Here is a 19,461-nt window from a genome sequence, read left to right as displayed (position 1 = left end):
TGTACAAGCATCAAGAGTGCCCAGTGAGGAGTGTTTTTCTCTGGGACTCAGCCAACCGCCCCACCTGACACACAGCGCTCTCCGGCCTAGGAGCACAGGACAGGTGCTCAGGTATAGGCAGACTCGTGGTGTGGCCTGGCCTTGTGGGGGATGAGAGGGCCTCTGCCAGGGTCCACCTGCCAGGCCCACACTGTCTCCCTCTGACCTGGTCTCCTCCCCAATGCCCTGGGGCTGGCCAGCTCCAGGGGTCCACGACTCCCCCTGGCCTCCTGCAGTTCAGCCCACTCTAACCTACCCCCACTCCCTCAGAGCCCCTCGCTCAGCATCCTCCTCTTCCTCTATTTCCCAGAGTCATTTGAGATTTCTGTCCTCAGCCCTCAAGTTCCCTGCCCTGTCCTCCAGGGGCAGCCCCAGCTGAGACCTCCCGGTGTGCCCTCCCCACCCAGTGGCTCTGCAAGCTGCTCAGCAGCCCTTGGTGATGGTGCACTGGCCTGTCTTTTGTGCTTCCTGCTGTGTCACCCATTGCTCCCAAAGCATGCGGCCCACTTGCTGGCCAAGTGCTCGAGGTGGTCAGCACCTAGACAGTGCTCCTCCCCCTCCCTCCCCACTTCCTGGGGACTCCCTTAGGACAACATGCACCCTTTCCTATGGGATAAAGCACCAAAGGCCCCACATCCCCCACCCATTAAGAGTCCCATCCTACCTGTCCAGCAACCCTACATCCACCTGCAGGTCCCAGGGCACATCTGGAGCTCAGCCACCCCAGGAACTTGCAGGAACTCACTATCGAGGAACACAGGTTAGCAGTGGCCCCAGGTAGGTGGCAGAGATCAGGCCCCGCACCAGCCTCCAGAGAACTTCAGCACTTAGGAAAGGCATGAGAGAACCAAAGAAGATCGCCTAGCACAGGCTGGGCACACTCAAAGCAAGAAGGATCCCAGTGTGAGCAGAGGCCAGGTGTGTCCCCGAGCAGTGAGACCCCCACCCTGAATGCACAATCTGTGGCCTCCACTTGAGGTCTGGGGGCCAGACCTTGGTCTTGGGCCCAGCTGGGCCCCTCTACCTCTGCAGAAAGCAGGCACAGGACCGTCAGGCCACCAGACTCCTAAGGGTCAGACACCCATATCCTTGGGCAATGGGCAAGTGTGCCCGCAGTGCACAGAGAACCCGCCAGGTCTGCATGGAGCCTGGGGCCCACATTACTGTTATCTGGGAGCTCCTGCTGGTGGGAGAGACAAGGTGAGGCCAGGGCCAGCAGCGTAAGATGGGCAGTGCCTACGGCAGAGAGCTGAGCGGGACAGTCCCACCCCATGAGCTGGAAGCCAGGTGCTGGGAGAAGGTGACGGCTGAGATCACCTGATATGCAGCCCCTACACAGTCCTATAACCAGTGCACCTTACAGCGGGCAAGCCCAGAGTGGAGGCTGCAGACTGGGCCCAGAACTGCAGGTGAACCTGAGAGTACAACTTCCAAGGGCTCCATTTCTCCTTCACATCCCCCCAGAGGAGCAGAAAGCACAGGAGGATGTGAGCTCAGCTCAGAACACAGGTTCCGGGTGCTGCAGAAAGCGATGCCAGAGTCATTCAGTGCCCCCAGAGCCACCCCACCTGCAGCTTCCTCACCTGGGGGGCCCCTCGCTTCAAGCCCTGCGGTCCTGAGACACAATGTAGGCCCCAGGGCAAGGCTAGGGCCTGTGTGGGGAGCAGGATGGAGAGGCAACCCCCAGACTGTACCAGGTGTTCTTTAATGACACTTCAAGGGGCCGATTAAACAGCAAACAGCTTGGCAAGGCCCTGGGATGTGGCGTGGGCACGTGCATCCCGTGCCAGCCTGGCCCCAGCACAGCCCCTTTCTCCAGTGGCTCCTGGCGTAGTCAACAGCTTTGGCCCAGGCCTGGGCCCCGAGAAGGCTGGAGTCCTCTGCTGGGTGTACAGCTGCCCTGCAGGCTCCATGAAGCGTCTATGGGCCCAGCCCAGGCCTGGCTCTAAAAGAAGTCCGAGGCTTTGCGCCGGGCAGGGAGCTGCAGCAGGTTGTCCGTGATGGAGGCTGGGTCCTGCGTGAGAGGGGTGCGTGTGGCAGAGCCAGGCGCTGGTGTGCTTGTGGGGGTCTGTAGCCCACTGGCCGGGGTCTTGAGGTGGGTGGAGCGTGCTGGGGATGGTGTGTAGCTGGCCCGCAGGGCTCGGTCTGTGTACTTGCTGGCCGTCCTGCTCACGAGGCGCTGTAGGGCTGGGGACATGGCTGGGTTCAGGCCTTTGGGAGTGAGGCTGGGGTGAAGGGATGGACGAGAGAGGCAGGGTTAGGTAGGCTGAGAGCTGCTAGCAGCAGGGCCTCCCTCGGCTCCCAGGAAGAGCCTGGACAGAGACACAGTCACTCTGAGCTGAGGAGGATGGCACTGTCGGCATGGCGGCAAATGCGGGGGATCCCTGAGGTCAAACAGCAGCACTCAGGTCAAACCTGAGGTCAAATAGCAGCACTGCCCTTGGCTGTGGGGGCTGGGGTGGACCCCCAGGCCTCTGAGAGCTGGAGTCCCTACCCTTCTCCAAGGGGAACGATGGCCGTCTCCACAGGGCTGATGAAAGTTCCCAGCAGGACCACATGCCTAAAGATACCTCTTAGGGACGGGCCAAAGAGGACGTGGAGGAAAGAGAAGATGGAGGGGGCCTCTCATCCTGTCCATGTGTGGCCGTGCTCTGGATAGAGGAGCTGCCACAGTACCCGCCGCGGAACCCCGCGGACCTGCCCTGGACTCTGCCGCATGGGCCATGCCTCCACACCGTCAGGGCAGGGGCCAAGCAGGAGCAGGCCAGAGCCACCCTCACACTTCCCCACCAGCCAGGCGGCCCCTCACCTGGCCAGATTCTCCGTCACTCTCCGCAAGGCTTCCTGCTTCTTGGCCCGGTTCTTGGCGGCAGCCTCGTTGGCCATCTTCAGCCCCAGCCGCTCCCTGCGACCCGGCTCCAGGATCTACAAGGTAGCAGGTGTGTGGGTAGCTGTGCCAAGCCTGCCACATGCCAGGCAGCCCCTCACACAGAAAGCCACTGTGGTGGCTGCCAGCCTCTCTTTGTTGCCTACAAAACCCCCACAACCCACCATCACCTCCCACTAAAAGCCCCTGGAAAGCCCCCAACCCCGCCTGACCTGCCCAGGGCCCAGCACTCCTCACCTGTCTTCCTGTTCCTCCCAAAGCCATGACCTCTGACAATCTCTCAGGAACAAGAGGTCTGTTTTAATGTTTCCCTGATTATCGGAGTGAACATCTCTGTCTTATCGGCGCTCTGTATTTTGGGCGCTTCCCCACGTGTCTGTGGCCTATTTTACTCTCAAGGGGCTCACTTTCCTTTTCTGCTGCTGTCACTCAGAAGACCCTCACCAAGACCCTGTGTCAAGTCAACTGCGCTACACCGTGCATATGTGTTTTCAGTTATTCGCACTTGTTTCATTTATAACATTTTCTGCTGTATTTGTTATTTTCATTTGTGATTTCTTCCTTTGCTTTTATGTTTAGAAAGTCCTTCCTAACTTAAGATTAGACTACAGGCTGGGAGTGGTGGCTCATACCTGGAACCCCAGCACTTTGGGAGGCCAAGGCAGGAGGATCACTTGAGCTCAGGTGTTGGAGACCAGTCTGAGCAACATGATGAGACCTCTTTTCTACACACACACACACACACACACACACACACACACAAAATTAGCTGAGTGTGGTGGTGTGTGCTGTTAGTCCCAGCTACTCAGGAGACTGAGGCTGGAGGGTCACTTGAGCCCAGGAGCTCAATGTTACAAAGAGCTATGATTGCACAACTGTTCTCCAGCCTGGGCAACACAGTGAAACTCTATCTGTTTAAAATAAATAAATAAATAAAGGCGAGGCACGGTGGCTCACACCTGTAATCCCAGCACTTTGGGAGGCTGAGGTGGGTGGATCACAAGATCAAGAGTTCGAGACCAGTCTGGCCAACATGGTGAAACCCCATCTCCACTAAAAATACAAAAATAAGCCAGACATGGTGACGCATGCCTGTAGTCCCAGTTAGTTGGGAGGCTGAGGCAGGAGAATCACTTGAACCCAGGAGGTGGACGTTGCAGTGAGCCGAGATCGCGCCACCACACTCCAGCCTGGGCAACAGAGTGAGACTCCATCTCAAAAAAAAAAAAAAAAGGCCGGGCGCGGTGGCTCAAGCCTGTAATCCCAGCACTTTGGGAGGCCGAGATGGGCGGATCACGAAGTCAGGAGATCAAGACCATCCTGGCTAACCCGATGAAACCCCGTCTCTACTAAAAATATACAAAAAACTAGCCGGGCGAGGTGGCGGGCGCCTGTAGTCCCAGCTACTCGTGAGGCTGAGGCAGGAGAATGATGTAAACCCGGGAGGCGGAGCTTGCAGTGAGCTGAGATCCGGCCACTGCACTCCAGCCTGGGCGACAGAGCGAGACTCCGTCTCAAAAAAAAAAAAAAAAAAAAAAAAAAAAATCAAACTAAATACTTGCCACTATTTTCTTGTAGTTGTTTTATGGTTATTGTTTTTACATGTAATCTTTTCACCTTTCCAGAATGTATGCTGCTACACATCCTAAGGACCCAGCTTCCTTCATTTCTAAATACTCTGCTATTCAGTGCACTTTGAGTTGCCATCTTTATCGAGCCCTAAATTCTGACTTGGATCATGATTTCACAATTTCCGTTGGCCTGGAGACTTGGGAAGCAGTGGCGGGCGCACCCTGGAAGCACCTCAGCCCTTGCCTTATGCTCTCACATTTGACAGCATAGCATCCTCTTCATTATCCCTCTCGCATGCCTGCCTTAGTTATCCTTGCATCCCAGACAATTCAGAACCAAAGTAACCAAAACCTCTCCCCATGTTTTGTCTGGACATGGGTTACCTCTACTAAGTACTCTGGGGAAAGCCCCACAGTGGTACGGGGAGGCCTGCTGCATCTGACCCAGCCCACAAAGAGCCTCCCCTGGTTTGTGCCGGCTCTCACACACTCCACCCTGACCACTCCTACAACACCAGGCTTGAGCCGTGTCATCCAGCGTGCCCCGGTCGTGTTCTGTAACCAGGGGCCTTCCTCTGCAAGCACATAGCCGCGTCCCATGGTCCTCAGGCCTGCAGAGCTCCTGACGTGTCTGTGACTATCCTCCCTCACTCATGAACAGCACCCGGCCTCCAGGATCCAGAGGGCCCAAGCCACTCCCTGCCTTGGTGTCTCAGCCCTCACACCCCCAAATCCCTCTGTGACAGGTCCACCCACCCACACCTGCCTTTGGTGCCCTGGCATTCAGAAAAGCCAGCACTCTGTCAGCAGCTGGGGGCCGATCCCAGTGCTCAGTCCTGAGCCACAGGCACTCAGGGCTCTAGAGGTGTCCACCCCAGTCACACACGGTCCCCCCATCACCACGACCCACCTTGAAAGCTGGGCCTGGTGTCCTATCCACGTAGGGGGTTTCCGACCCTTCAACTCTCAACGGTGTGTTCTCAACCTCCCCCCAGGTCATCATTGGGGACTCGTTCACACCTGCAAATAAAGAGCCCAAAACCATCTCAGGCCAGAGGACTCCCCACCACCCTCCCCTCCAGTCACAGCCTGTTCACCCAATGTGCATCCCAGCTAACATGAATACAGGCAGCTAGCCCTTTCTCCTTCCCCAGGACTCTGGAACCCTGGCACCTCCATCCTCCGAAAGGGAAATGCCAAGCTCCTAGCAGGCCCGAGGCAGGCTCAAGGCCCTACAGCCATGTACTTAGCCTACGAGCCTCTGGGAGGTCTCCCCCAGCCATGCAGGAGGAGACACACAGGCCTTCCAGGGCTCCCAAACCTCCTAGAACCCCGGACAAACCTGTGGTGCCTTCACATGCCCTGGCCTGTGACACAGCACCAGCACCCAAAAGCACAGAGGCCAGAGTGCAGGAGGGGCACCCACGCATGCCACGGGACCACCTGAGTGTCACCTGCCCCCTGAGGTGCCAAGCCTCCCTCCCTGCAGTGCTAGGTAGACTTAGACTCATAAGCACTGTGCACACACCCCCACCTGCTGACATCACAGTAAGGACCAGGACAGGACACATCACCCCAGGACGTCTCGGGTCAGGTCTGCCTGAGAATCCAGCCCACCCACGGCCCCAAGCAGCCTGGACACCTGGCCTCTAAGGCCTTGTACAGACAGGAGACCAGGTCCCTGAGTCACACAAGGTGTGGGGCAGGCCAGTTGGAGGCCGAGAGTGGCCAGGGCAGACTGAGAAGCCCACCTCTCCCAGGAAGTCCCAGCAGTAGGCCACTTGCCAGTGGGCACTTTTCTCACCAGGGGCAGGAGAAGGAGTGGCAACAAATCCAAATCCACCCACTCGAGGGGACTCCTGGGGGATCAGCTCCTTGCCATCGGGGCCCACCTTGCCCTGTTTGTGCTGGAACAAGCAGAGAGGCTGGCATCAGGGGGACTGCAGCCCACGCTCGACAGCGGGCTAGTGGGCAAACACATGGGAACATGCTGGAAACACTTCCTCTCCTCAAGGCAAGGCTGGGGCTCTGAGGTCGGCGGCCTTCTTGGAGAAACAGAGGGAGGGCCCCTGCCCCAACCGCCCCAAAGACCTTGAGGGCCTGTCAAAATGGGCACCCGAGCGAGGGAAGCCCCTCCTCCCATCCAGGGAGGTGCCTGGGCTCAGCTCCAGCTGCGCCTATCCCAGCGACTCCAGAGGATGCTGACGCCAGGCCCCTGCAGGGGGCAATGCTGACGACAGACAGGACTTATGCTCTAGTCTCTTCCTGCCTTCCCCACTTCAACCCTGTGACCGCCACAGTCACTGTCAGAGAGTGTCCACTCGTCTTGCTCCCAGACTCAGAAAGCCTCTGCTCTCTGCCAACCCAGGGCCTGTCCCACCACCAGCCACCCCCCGGGACTGGGCTCCCCCTGCTGCTCGCTGGCTTCCCTGCCCGGCGTGTGCGCGTGCAGCGGCCAGCCTGGACTCACTCCCAGCAGCCCCTTTTCTCTAATGCCCCTGCCATCAAGGGAGCTGGCACAGATCTGGACCTATAGAACGTGTGTAACCAAAGCAGTGTTCAGTGGAAGCCCACTGGGGATGAGGAAAGACTCAGGACCCTGCCGCACAGGGCCGCAGATGGTTCCACTCACTGAGCTCCGGAAAGACTCAGGACCCTGCCGCACAGTGCCGCAGATGGTTCCACTCACTGAGCTCCGGAAAGACTCAGGACCCTGCCGCACAGGGCCGCAGATGGTTCCACTCACTGAGCTCCGGAAAGACTCAGGACCCTGCCGCACAGGGCCTCAGATGGTTCCACTCACTGAGCTTCGCCAAGCTCAAGGACATGGGAGAGATCGTGCCTGCCCCCAAGCAGCCCTGCCCCGCCTGGCGCATGTGACCCCGCTGACCCGCCACTCACCTGGGCATTGAGGGCGGCTGCCTGCTGGAGCTGGCACCTGCTCAGGGCTTGGCTGAAGGGGTCCCTAAGGAAGCGCGTGTTCTTATGCACCACCTGCCGGGGCTTCTTAAACAGCTGCTCCTCATCAGGGACACCTGGCAGATGAAGCAAAGGTAGCAGCAGGTGTCAGAAGGGCAGCAGCCTAAGGAGCACGAGGAGCTCGCTTCTCGGCCAAGTCACTCCCAGATGAACAGAAGCACTGAGCAGAACGCAGGCCCTGGTGCTGCTGGAGAGGGCCTCACTCATTGCTGACCTCACACAGACCTGTCCACTCTGAGACAGACCAGTACCCCTCGGAGGCCCAAACTCCAAGGGGGCACGGACATACACACCTGGAAGGCTGCTCCAAACACAGAGCCAGACACACGCAGCTCTACCCAACATCTCCCCATCTGGCTGCCAGGCCCGCTGCTTACCCTCTGGATAGTACATGAGGGAATTTTTGGCCTTGTACTTCCAGGTCTCCACACCGGCCTGGCTGCTCTCGATGGCCTGGTGCTCTGCTGACGGGAGTTCAAGATTATCTTTCTGCCTCTGCAATCACATGGGGAAAAGTGATGGTCAGAGATGCCCCTGGGCATTGTACCCACGGCCCTGGAGCTCCCCCAACCATCACAGAGGGTGCCTACGCCTATGTGACACCCAAGACCCCAAAGACACCTTCTCAAACTCCTCCTCAGCCTGGTAGAGCCAAGCGTGGCGTGCCCGGCTCCTCTCCTTGGCCACCTCCATGATCTCCTGGAAGGAGGCATTGTCCTCACTCGTGTAGCGGCTCAGGAAGACATCTAGGCTGGGCAGTGGCTCCTTCTCCTCCTCCTCTCCAGCCTCTCCTGCTTAGGGGTTGTGGGAGGAGGAACACAGCACCCTTTGCAGTCAGGAAAGAGGACGACACCAGGGCCCAGGAATCACAGCCCCCAACATGCAGTGCTGGGATCCTCTCCCCGGTCCTGCTTCTGCCCATGAGAGCCCACACTGCCAAGGACTCCCCATGGGGGCAGAATCCACCCACTCTGACTGCTCAGAGAGCCTTCAGGTGGTGCCCTACAGATGCACGGCCAGCTCCACTCATGTGCTGGATGCCAAGGGAATTACAGTCTGATTCAGACTGGAGGGAGCAATACAGGTGTTAGAGCAAGGGCTCGTGATCACAGGCAGGCTCCTCCCCGACCAAAGTGGTGCCAGTCCTGTGGGATGCACCTCCAAATCCTCGGGGGCTCTCCCTCACTTCCTAGGATTTCCTTACTAATTTAACCACTCTTCTCTTCCCGGTACCTGTACTACAGGTGGGTGGTCATCGCCTAATCATCCTGACCTGAGAGCCAGCCCCAATTCCAGGGACCCCATATGACCCGATCCTCTGGATGGGGCCTCACAGGTGCTAAGCCACAACCCCAAACACCTCGACATCAAGCCTGCCACCATGGAAAGTGGTACCCCCACTGAGGTGGTGCCCTGGTGCTGCGTGTGGTGGTGCAAACTTCAGTGGGGCCACCTGGAGAGCTTTGCCTTCGAGTCTAGTGACAGTCCTGACCACGTGCTACACGCGAGGCTATGCACAAGGCACAGTGGCTACAAGTTCAAGACCCAAGGGATGAGGACAGGGGTCAGAGAGATAAGAAGTGAAACCCCATTCATCTCAGAGAGATAAGAAGTGAAACCCTGACCATCACTGAGACCTGCAGAAGTGACTGCCTTTCTGAGCCTCAGCTTCCTCACCTGTAAACGCGATGATGGCTCCTACCACTGAGGTTCTGAAAAGCATTCCTATATTTACTGGCATGTAGGTGTATAGGTATTGAAAATCTGCAAATTGGCTACGTATGATGGCTCACACTTGTAATCCTAGCACTTTGGGAGGCTGAGGTGGGAGGATCACTTGAGCTCAGGAGTTCAAGACCAGCCTGGGCAACATAATGAAATCTCATCTCTATAGGAAAAAAAAGAAAGAAAAAAATCTACAAATTGTCCTATGATGCACAAGCTACGTTTCAACAGATAATCAAGTTTCAAGGACAACAAGGACTGTGTTAATGGCCGAAAAAGCTGAATTGTAAAGCAAAAAATATCATGTTTGTGCAAACATACAACACATCTGTGCTGTTCCAGCACACTGGAGTCTAGAAACTGATAGGAAAGAGCGTCTCATTCGTCCATACGTGCACTGATGTTCTACTACTGATTAAAAGAGGGCCTGACCATGCGGAAGTCCCATGGCGGGCAGAACACTTACATTCAACAGGACTCGGAGTGCCCTTTCCTAAACGGACTCCCCCATCAAGTCACAATGTTACCATATAGACCTGTGTGTCCCAGCAAACATGCTGAAGATGACAACTTTCATCTGTTCCACGTGTACCTGTGCAAGGCCCACAATACCACATGTGCTGTTCCCAACACAGCATACAGATGAAAGCAAAAAAACGCTTCTGCTCTTATGCAAGCGATGCCAATTAGGGAAAGAGACCATAAATAGTAATCCCTTTAAAATGTTATGTCTCGGCCAGGCGCGGTGGCGTAAGCCTTGTATATTAAGGTGTAAACCTGTAATCCCAGCACTCTGGGGGGCCAAGGCAGGCAGATCACCTGAGGGCAGGTGTTCAAGACCAGCCGGGCCAATATGGCAAAATCCCATCTCTACTAAAAAATACAAAAATTAGCCAGGTGTGGTGGCGGGAGCCTGTAATCCCAGCTATTTGGGACGCTAAGGCAGAGAGAATTGCTTGAACCCGGGAGGTGGCGGTTGCAGTGAGCTGGGATCACACCATTGCACTCCAGCCTGGGTGACAGAGCGAGACTCCGTGTCAAAAAATAAAAAATAAAGTAAAATAAAATAAAATAAAATGTCTTGTGATGAAAAACCAAAGCCAGGCTGGAAGCCACAGAGCACCAGTGGTGGTGTGACTTTACAGTGGCAGGTCAAGAAAGGTTTCTCTGAACAGGTAACATCTATGCAGAGATCTATAGGAAGAAAAGCAGCAAGCCATGCAGTTATCTGGGAAGTGACCAACATGAAGGAAACAAATGGAGAGGCCCTGAGACGTCTTCAGGATAGTGACAAAAGGGGCCTTCCAACATCCATGAAGCCCACAGGGCAGGGCTGGAACACAGCAGAAAAGCCAGTGAGAGCTGGTGAGAGTCCCATTTCACAGAGGCAAGTCACGTGTGGGAGCTGGACCCAGATGTTTTACCAATGTCCTTTGACTTCACAGGCTGCTATTTAGGCAAGACCCCTCAGGAACAAGATGTGACCTGCAGCCCTCTGGAGCACCCTCTCAGGGCCTCACAGGCTAAGATTCCCAGGCAATCCTGACCAGGTGACTGAAAGAGGGCATCCTCACTCACCATCCTCCGGGCCTCGGCCGCGGGGCCTGGGCTTGTTGCCCACCACTCCAGTGCCTGCATGCACCTCAGGGGTTTCAAACGTGGCTGGAGTCACATCTAAGGGAAGAGAGGAGGATGAGAATTAGAGCAGCCTGAAGCAACAGTTCAGCAGGCTTTCCCCTCTCCACTACCCACAGGGTCCTCATACAGGGCGGCGGGGGCTCCCGGGACATCTTGCCCAAGGCAGAGCCAAATTTGATGGCAATCTGGCGCATCCGTTCCAAGTCTCCATTCTCCTCGGCTTCCAGGTACTCCTTCTGTGCCTGGAGCTTCTCCACATCAGGAAAGAAATCCCTTTGGATGACTGTCTGGAGGCCCTGCAAGGAGAGATCAGAATGAAGGTCAGAGGCTGGGCACAGTGGCTCATGCCTGTAATTCCAACATTTCAGGAGGCCAAGGCAGGTGGATCACGAGGTCAGGAGTTCCAGACCAGCCTGGCCAACATGATGAAACCCCATCTCTACTAAAAATACAAAAAATTAGCCGGGCACCTGTAGTCCCAGCTACTTGGGAGGCTGAGGCAGGAGAATCGCTTAAACCCGAGAGGTGGAGGTTGCAGTGAGTCGAGATCATGCCACTGCACTCCAGCCTGGGTGACAGAGCAAGACTGTCTCAAAAAAAAGAAGGTTTGAGTTGCCGTCTGGGCGTTCCTGCCTTAGAGTCCACTCCTTCAAATTCTGCTTCCCCAGTGATTGGGCCTGGCTTGAGGGAGCTTGAGGGCACTTTCTAGCCAGGTTGAGCATCCCATATGGTTGCCATGCTGCAACCTCTAACATCACTAAACACTCTTCTGATGTCCGTGAAACTCTTCTCTCTCGCCCTTGCTAACTGGTCATTCTCATTCTCCATTGCTGGCTGCCCACCAGCCAGACCAACGTGGGTATTATCACTTTCATTCCACACATGACTTTCTATTTCCAATCTAAACCTTTTTCCTGGCAGGGCATGGTGGCTCACGCCTGTAATCCAAGCACTTTGAGAGGCTAAGGCGGGCGGATCATCTGAGGTCAGCAGTTCGAGATCAGCCTGGCCAACACGGTGAAACCCTGCCGCTACTAAAAATACAAAAATTAGCCAGGCGTGGTGGCGGGCACCTGTAGTCCCAGCTACTCAGCAGGCTGAGGCAGGAGGGAGACTCCGCCTCAAAAAATAAAATAAAAATAAACCCTTTTCCTGAGTAACTTCAGCCAGTCACTAGCACCGGCTGAGATTCCCAAGTCTGCACCTCCAGCCAGACCTTGCTCCCGAGCTGCGAATTTGGGCACCCAACCGTCCGTTAAAGCCACCCATCTACATATCCGAAAAGGTGTCCCGAATTAAACAGGTCTAAAACCAAACTGACTTCCGCCAATCCCCGTTTCAGCTCCTCCTTCTGTGAGCTTGTGGTGGGGCGACGGAGGTCCACTCACTCGGGATGCTGTCACAACTGCAGGCTTTTTCCTGGAACCCCAGCATTCATACTTGCTGCGCTGCTCTTTAGAAAGCCCTCTTTGCCACCATCCTTTCAGTGTGTCAAACTCTTAGAGTTTAACAGAAAATCTTATTTTCCTGACCCCCGTCCCATAGAAAGAAAGCCGCTCCCTCTTTTCCCTGACAACACTGCTACAGCCTCTTCCACCACAGACGTCTTCCTCTGCCCTGTTTACTTGACTCGTGGGACCGTCCACACCCCACGGGCAGGGACTCCGGCTCCTCCACTTCCAAGAGGAGACGGAGCGTCAAGACCCGAGAAAGGGAACCCGAGGGGAGCGTGAAGCAGGGGAGGGGCCCAGAAGTCGCCGGCGTCCGCACCGAGGTCGTACCTCGATATACTCTTCCTCGTCCAGGACCCGCTGCTTGCTCGTCGCAGCCCCAGCCTCTCCCGCCTCGCGCTTCCTCGGGGGCCTGGACGCGGCGGGGAGCAACAACGACGAAGCTGATGCGCCCGGAGTCTCCATCGCTATCCCAGGGAAAAGCTCGGGCGCCCCAGGCGCGTCACAGGGTGGAGGGGGCGGGATTGCATCATTTGCGCAGGCGCCTCCAGTAGTTGGCCAATGGAAAAGCTGTGGCTCTAGAAAGCCAGCCCGCGCTCCGTACTGACGTCACTATAAATGCTATCCATTATGGGAGTTGTAGTCTTTGTCCTGCCCCGCGCTAGTCATGCTTGTCAATGCTGTGAACACGAGGTGGTGCTGTGGAGGTGGCGGGGGGGCGGGTGCTATGGGGCGTGTTCTTCACGCGAAAAATTCTAGCTTTACGGTGCCCAAAGGCCTTAGAATTCTAATTTCCCACAAGTAAGAACTATGTATGCTTCGAGATTATTCAACAAAAATACACACGAAGAAATGTGCTTATATAGGAGTTTCAAGCTTTATGCAAAAAAAGGGCCTTAAAACAATTTTTTTTTTTTTTTTTTTTTTTTTTTTTGAGACGGAGTTTCGCTCTTGTTGCCCAGGCTGGAGTGCAATGGTGCGATCTCGGCTCACCGGATTTCCCGGGTTCAAGGGATTCTCCTGCCTCAGCCTCCCGAGAAACTGGGATTACAGGCATGGACCACCACGCCCAGTTAATTTTGCATTTTTAGTAGAGACAGGTTTTCTCCATGTTGGTCAGGCTGGTCTCTGGATCACAGGCGTGAGCCACCGCGCCTGGCCAAAACAATCTTTTTTTTATAGCTATCTAACAAAAGATAAAAGAAAGAACAAGACAGTGGATCAATTAAGAAATGTCTAAAGATTATTCTGTAATCCCAGCACTTTGAGAGACCAAGACGGGCGGATCACCTGAGGTCAGGAGTTCGAGACCAGTCTGGCCAACAAGATGAAACCCGATCTCTACTAAAAACACACAAAAGGCCAGGCGCGGTGGCTCACCGCCTGTAATCCCAGCGCTTTGGGAGGCCGAGGCGGGCGGATCACGAGGTCAGGAGATCGAGACCATCCTGGCTAATATGGTGAAACCCTGTCTCTACTAAAAATACAAAAAAAAAATAAGCCGGGCGTGGTGGCTGTCGCCTGTAGTCCCAGCTACTCGGGAGGCTGAGGCAGGAGAAATGCTTGAACCCAGGAGGCACTTGAATCCTGAGGCAGGAGAATGGCGTGAACCCGGGAGCAGAGGTTGCAGTGAGACGAGATCGTGCCACTGCACTCCAGCCCGGGGGACAGAGCAAGACTCCGTCTCAAAAAAAAACAAAAACACGCACACACACAAAAAATTAGCTGGGCATGGTGGTGGAGGCGGGTGCCTGTAGTCCCAGCTACTCGGGAGGCTGAGGCTGGAGAATCACTTGAACCCAGGAGGCGGAGGTTGCAGTGAGCTGAGATCAGGCCACTGCACTCCAGCCTGGGCAACAAGAGCGAAACTCTGTCAAAAAAAAAAAAAAAAAAGATTATTGGGGCCCCAAATGCCATAGTGGGCTTCCCAGAAGACGGATAATTCTCATTCAAGGCCAGGCACAGTGGCTCATGCCTGTAACCTCAGCACTTTGGGAAGCACAGGCAGGTGGATCACTTGAAGTCAGGAGTTTGAGAGCAGCCTGGCCAACATGGTGAAACCCCAACTCTACTAAAAATATATATATATACATATACATATATATATACACACACACACAAAAATTAACTGGGCGTGGTGGTGGGTGCCTGTAGTCCCAGCTACTTGGGAGGCTGAGGCAGGAGAATCACTCGAACCCAGGAAGCGGAAACTGCAGTGAGCAGAGATTGTGCCACTACACTCTAGCCTGGGTGACAGAGTGAAACTCTGTCAAAAAAATAAATAAATAAAATAACATTCAAGTGGACCAGAAAATTTAAGGAATTTCTTCCCAAACAGAAGATGTGAATTATGTCAGACAAATAAATTATTCCCTGGAACAATTTAATACACTTTTGCTTTTGCAACATACAGGCATACCTTCATTCACTGAAGTGCAGTGTGCTGCTGCTGCCCTGGTAGAAGTCACAGGGCAATGGGGGAGACAGAGACACTTGTTAGATCATCACACAAACAGGTGTAAAATCGCAGCTATGTCCTTGCAAGAAGAGTTCGTACTTGGGGAATCTTGACCTAGTTTGGGAGGTCAGAGAAGTTTCCCCAGGCAGAAAGTGATTGCAGATTCAAAAGATGAACAAACAGGCAGTGGTCAGGTGGAAAGAGCATGTGCAAAGGCCTAGTGGTGGGAGGGAGCAAGGCAAGTTCCCAAGAAGTCCTTTGGAAATGCAGAGTGCAGTGAGGTGTGAGATGATGCCAGAGAGGCAGCGCCAGGCTGCACAGGGCCTTGTGGGGTATGGTGAGGTGGTTTGTCTTTATTCTGAATTGAAGGGACAGGCCAGGCACAGTGGTTCATGCCTATAATCCCAGCACTTTGGGAGGCCTAGGCTGGCGGATCGTTTGAGGTCAGAAGTTTGAGACCCGCCTGGCCAACATGGCAAGACCTCATCTCTACAAAATATTTTTCAAGTTAGCCAGGTGTGGTGGTGCCCACCTGTGGTCCTAGCTACTCAAAAGGCTGATGCGGGAGGATTACTTGAGCCCAGGAGCTGGAGGCTGTAGTGAGCCGTGATCACACCACTGCACTCCAGCTTGGGTGATGGAGCGAGATCTTATCTCAAACCAACCAATCAACTGACAAAAAAGCAGAGCCAGTGTGGGTGCAGGTGGACAAGACTGGAAACAGTTGCAGTGGTCAAGGTGAGAGGTGACGGTGGCTTACATCAGACTGGTACAGTTAGAGCTGAAGAGATTCTGGGATTTATTGATGAACAGTAAAATTGACTTCCTGTCAGCCCGGGTATAGTGGATGATCAGGAGAGGGAGGGGTCCAGTGACCGCTGGCTCTCTGGCTCATGTGCCTGGTTTGCACAGAAGAGCTCACTGTGGACAAGGTGACCTTAAGGAGTCTGTGGACTTCAAGCAGACAGCTGGAGATAAATACCTGGCTCAGGGGGAAGGGCCTGAGTTTGAGATGTAAATGTGGCAGAAAGATGGGAATTGGAGTCCGAGGGTAAAAGATAAACCAGGGAGAGGGTGAAGACGAGAAGTGAGCGCCTGGGTGTGAGCCTGAAGGATGCCTATGTTAACAGCCTGCTGTTGGGGGTCGGCCTGCCAAGGAGCAGCTAGAGCTCAAGGAGCAAATTCAGGAGAGCAACACAGCCACTGAGCCCTGGAAGGTGGCGCTCCACAAGCTCTGATCAGGGCTCCCAACACGATGACAGATGGCCATTCAACCAAGGAGTGCGAGGAGCCCGGAGCCCGGAGCCCGCCAGATGGGAGTGTCTCCACCTGCAAGGGAGCTGACCGGGACACGGGCATGTCCACAGGTAGTCTGTTCAGTCCCCAAGGGCAAGACCAGGGTTCGGGGAGAAGGGTTTTGTGACAACCAGCAGTGTGCATGCTAGGGGTGGAGGCGGGGATGCTAGGGACACCCAGCAGTGTCAGGGCAGTTCTGACTGGGGACACCATGCTTGCTTGGTGTTATCCAAGCTGGCCAGCCTTGGGGTGTCCGAGGAGCTGCAGCCCTGGCTTTTGCAGTCCTGCTTTTAGAGATGGATTTCGTCTCCTGCAGGTAGAACTGCCCCATTTCCTGCAGGGCCTGTAAGGAGACAGATCGAGGTGCTCAAGCCAGCTGAAGGGGATGTGAGATGCTTTGGACCCACTGTAGGGCCTACTTGGAGAATCGAAGGCTTCTTTCCACGGTGCCTTTCGCCATGGGCCAGGATAAAGAAGGGGAGGGCAGGCATTTTCCTAGGCAGCAGGGGTGGGGTCTCCCCAATCCAACCTCCTCTTGCCCTACCCTAGGACGGCAGAGATTGCTGTGAGGCAGGCCGACCCCACAGCATGAAAACCCCAGGAGGAAGCAGGGGACCCCCACCCATGGGCAGGTTCACGGTAGCCCAGAGGCCAGGGCTGGATCCCAGGGGCCCAAGGCCACCATCTATGGAGCAGTCTCCTCTGCTGGGGAGCACCCTGGTGCAGAGACTGAGGCCTCGCTAAGCTGTGCTCCTCTCAAAGACAGCTGTACCCTAAACACCCCTCACTGGGAAGGAAGGAGAAGGGACAGCTCCTTGTTGGTTGTGAGGGTGGAGCCAAGGTGGACTTGAGACTCTGGGCGGCTTCTGTGGTATCTGAAGTTGCTTGTTTCTCAGTATCAGCGCGAGGCTCGAAGGTCAAGGGACTGGGGAGGGGCTCCTGGAATCGCTCCTGCGACCTTCTTATCCTACAGGCCCAGATACCAAGAGTCAGCCCAGGGTCTGGGAAGCCTGCAATCCCAGGACTGCACAGACACGAACCCCACCCCGCTTCCCGCTGGGGGAGGGCGGGCCAGGTCAAGTTGGGTCAACGTCCACATTGAGAAGAGGGAGGCCAGCATGTCCCAGGGTGCGGAGAGAGGCTCCACTGCGGAGGATTCTGGGGCCAGTGTTGATACGGCGTGGTTCCTTCCTGGGGTAGAGTTAGTGTCTCTTGGGGTGATGAGGGGGTGAGGAAGCTGTTCTATGCCCCAGCCCACCCCCAAGGGACTCTCCACTCCCACTACCGTGGAACACCATGCACCGGGGGCCCTGGGCTGCGGTCCTTCCTTCCCAGCGAGGAGTGTTTAGGGTACAGCTGTCTTTAGGGTACGAGCTGCAGGAGGCAAGGGCTGTGGAGACGGGCGGAGCAGACGGGTGTACTCTCCTAGCTCCTTTTCGGGTAGATCTGTCTTCTCTCAGCGCCAACTCCAAAGATCCCAAAAAGGGTGGCCGAGCCCAGGGGCAGCTCCTAGAGTCATCAGCAGCTCCCCTTGGAGGACTTCTTGACGCCGGGCAGGAGCCTCGCGGAAGCCGACGCGCGCTTCTGGTGTCGCCATTTGGCCCGGCGGTTCTTGAACCAGACCTGGGAATGGGGAGAATGTTCAGCCCCAGCCCAGGTCCCGCGTCCCACCGGCTCCCGAGGCTCCCACAGGGACCGACAAGGGAGCTTCACGACAGGGGCGTGGGCGGACGGCGCTGCAGAGCCGGCAGCGGTTGCGCGCCACCTGCTCTTATTCGCTGCGGACAGACTCGGTGGGTCTGAACGCGCGATGGGAACCCCCTTCGTACCCGCCCCAGCCTCCAGCTGGCGGCGAACAGGACGCCCCTTCTTGGGTTCAGGGCCCTTCTGAATATCCCAAATTCGGGACGTGAAGGCGCGCCTCTTTCGTCATCAGGGTAAAGTGTAAAACAAATGTAGCCCTCCCGTCCCTTTCCCGCGACACCTGCCCGCCCTCACCCGCTCCTGGTCCCCCTGGACGCCCAGCACCTTTCAGGGACCTCCGGCGCGCCAGGGCGGGGCTTGGGCCGAGGCCGTTTTTGCAAAGGGCGCTCGCCCGCCGGGACCCAGTGCAGTGTAGCCGCGGCCCGCGCGCTCTAGGGAGAGGCTGGGCGGGGCACCCACCTCCACGCGCTCCTCGCGAAGGCGGATGCGGCCGGCCAGGCGCTCGCGCGTGCTCACGTCAGGATACTGGTTCTGCACGAAGAGCGCCTCGAGCGCCTGCAGCTGCTCCTCGCTGAAGATGGTGCGGTGGCGCCGCGTGCGCCGCTGCGAACCCGGGCCGACCGGGCCCGGGAGCGCCCCGGAACCTCCAGCTGGCGCACCCAAGGACAAGGGCACCGCGGGTCCCAGCCTCAGCGGCCACGCCAGACGAGCGCCTGTGGAGCGAGGGTGCGGTGAGGCGCGGGGCTGGGGCCAAGCTCAGCACCCACCGCGCTGCGCCCCGGGCTCCCCAGCCGGGCCCCGCGCCCCGCCCCGCGCCGCGCCTACTCACTCAGCCCGGCTGCCGCCTCTGGGGGCCCGCAGGGCCCCGCGCGGGGGCTGCAGCAGCAACAGCAGGCGCAAGGCGCAGCCTCGGGCGCCCCGGGCTCCTCTGGTTCGGTGGGGCTCTGGCCACCGGCGGGCTGCGGTGGGCAGGCGGCCCGGGCCGGGAGGCTCCGCTCGGGCAGGCTGGAGAGGATGTGCTCGATGGAGAAGGGGCAGGGCCGCCCGGGGCCCCGGCGGCTCGCCGCGCCCCCCGCCGCTGCCGCCATGCCCTGCCCGGCCCGGCCGCCGCCGCCGCCGCCGCTGAAATATATACGTCGGGTGGGGGAGCGCGCAGTAATCCCCGGGCCAGGCGCCCAGTCCACGCGGGTTAATCCCGCAGCGCGGGCCGCGAGCGCGCTTATCCTCCACTGCGGCGGCTCTGCCTCGGCGCGCGGGGGCCGGCGGCGCTGCGGGGAGGGCGCCCTGTGCCCCCCGCCCCCGCCCGCGTCCTCCTGTCCCACCGGGGCCCACCGCTTGCGCGGTCAGGGCGACCTGCGGGGAAGGGTCGGATGACCGCCTCCCCGCCGACCGCTGGGCCTGGCAGCCGCCCGGAGGGCGCCCCGACCCTGGCAGCGGCCAGAGCGCGGTGGTGCCTCCCGGCCCAGCCTCTGGTGGTCCCCCCGCCTCGTCCACCGGGCCTTGTTCCTCGTCCCCTCTGGGGCCCTACCGTGGCGGCTCAGCACGCCTGCAGAAGCCCAGCCTAGCCGCCCACCCGAAACTCCGGGACCGCAGGCTCCATGGGGCCCAACACCACCGGCAATCCCACGGTCCCCCCGCGCTGGGTTCCGAACCCGCCCGCCGCCTCGGAGCCAGGGTCTCATGGCCCTGGAGGGCGTGGGAGCGCGGCAGGAA

The 19,461-nt window shown here is 57.3% G+C and overlaps 2 protein-coding genes across 5 annotated transcripts; both read right to left on the bottom strand.

Moving 5' to 3' along the window:
* Nucleotides 1-1,725: 1,725 nt before the first annotated feature.
* On the bottom strand, nt 1,726-12,807 carry ESS2 (ess-2 splicing factor homolog). Of its 4 annotated transcripts, none has more exons than XM_007975070.3 (10): nt 12,621-12,807; nt 10,967-11,135; nt 10,780-10,875; nt 8,098-8,270; nt 7,854-7,971; nt 7,399-7,532; nt 6,302-6,404; nt 5,408-5,517; nt 2,849-2,964; nt 1,726-2,226 (listed from the first exon to the last, which is right to left on the bottom strand). In XM_007975070.3, the coding sequence occupies exons 1-10, from the start codon at nt 12,753-12,755 to the stop codon at nt 1,767-1,769; spliced, it is 1,614 nt and encodes a 537-aa protein (XP_007973261.1). In that variant the 5' UTR covers nt 12,756-12,807; the 3' UTR covers nt 1,726-1,766. The 4 variants fall into 4 exon arrangements, with proteins under 4 accessions (XP_007973261.1, XP_007973262.1, XP_007973263.1 ...); XM_007975071.3 differs by having other exon boundaries at nt 8,098-8,267; nt 12,621-12,806; XM_007975072.3 differs by having other exon boundaries at nt 1,726-2,264; nt 12,621-12,805.
* A 2,196-nt stretch (nt 12,808-15,003) lies between these two features.
* Nucleotides 15,004-18,845, bottom strand: GSC2 (goosecoid homeobox 2). The gene is made up of 3 exons (XM_007975068.3): nt 18,578-18,845; nt 18,208-18,461; nt 15,004-17,667 (listed from the first exon to the last, which is right to left on the bottom strand). The coding sequence occupies exons 1-3, from the start codon at nt 18,834-18,836 to the stop codon at nt 17,563-17,565; spliced, it is 618 nt and encodes a 205-aa protein (XP_007973259.1). The 5' UTR covers nt 18,837-18,845; the 3' UTR covers nt 15,004-17,562.
* Nucleotides 18,846-19,461: the final 616 nt, after the last annotated feature.

Source organism: Chlorocebus sabaeus, chromosome 19 (assembly GCF_047675955.1).
Source record: "Chlorocebus sabaeus isolate Y175 chromosome 19, mChlSab1.0.hap1, whole genome shotgun sequence".
In the NCBI taxonomy this organism is placed as follows: domain Eukaryota; kingdom Metazoa; phylum Chordata; class Mammalia; order Primates; family Cercopithecidae; genus Chlorocebus; species Chlorocebus sabaeus.
The sequence above is the reverse complement of the archived record's forward strand: the minus strand, read 5'-3'. Positions and strand labels throughout refer to the sequence as shown.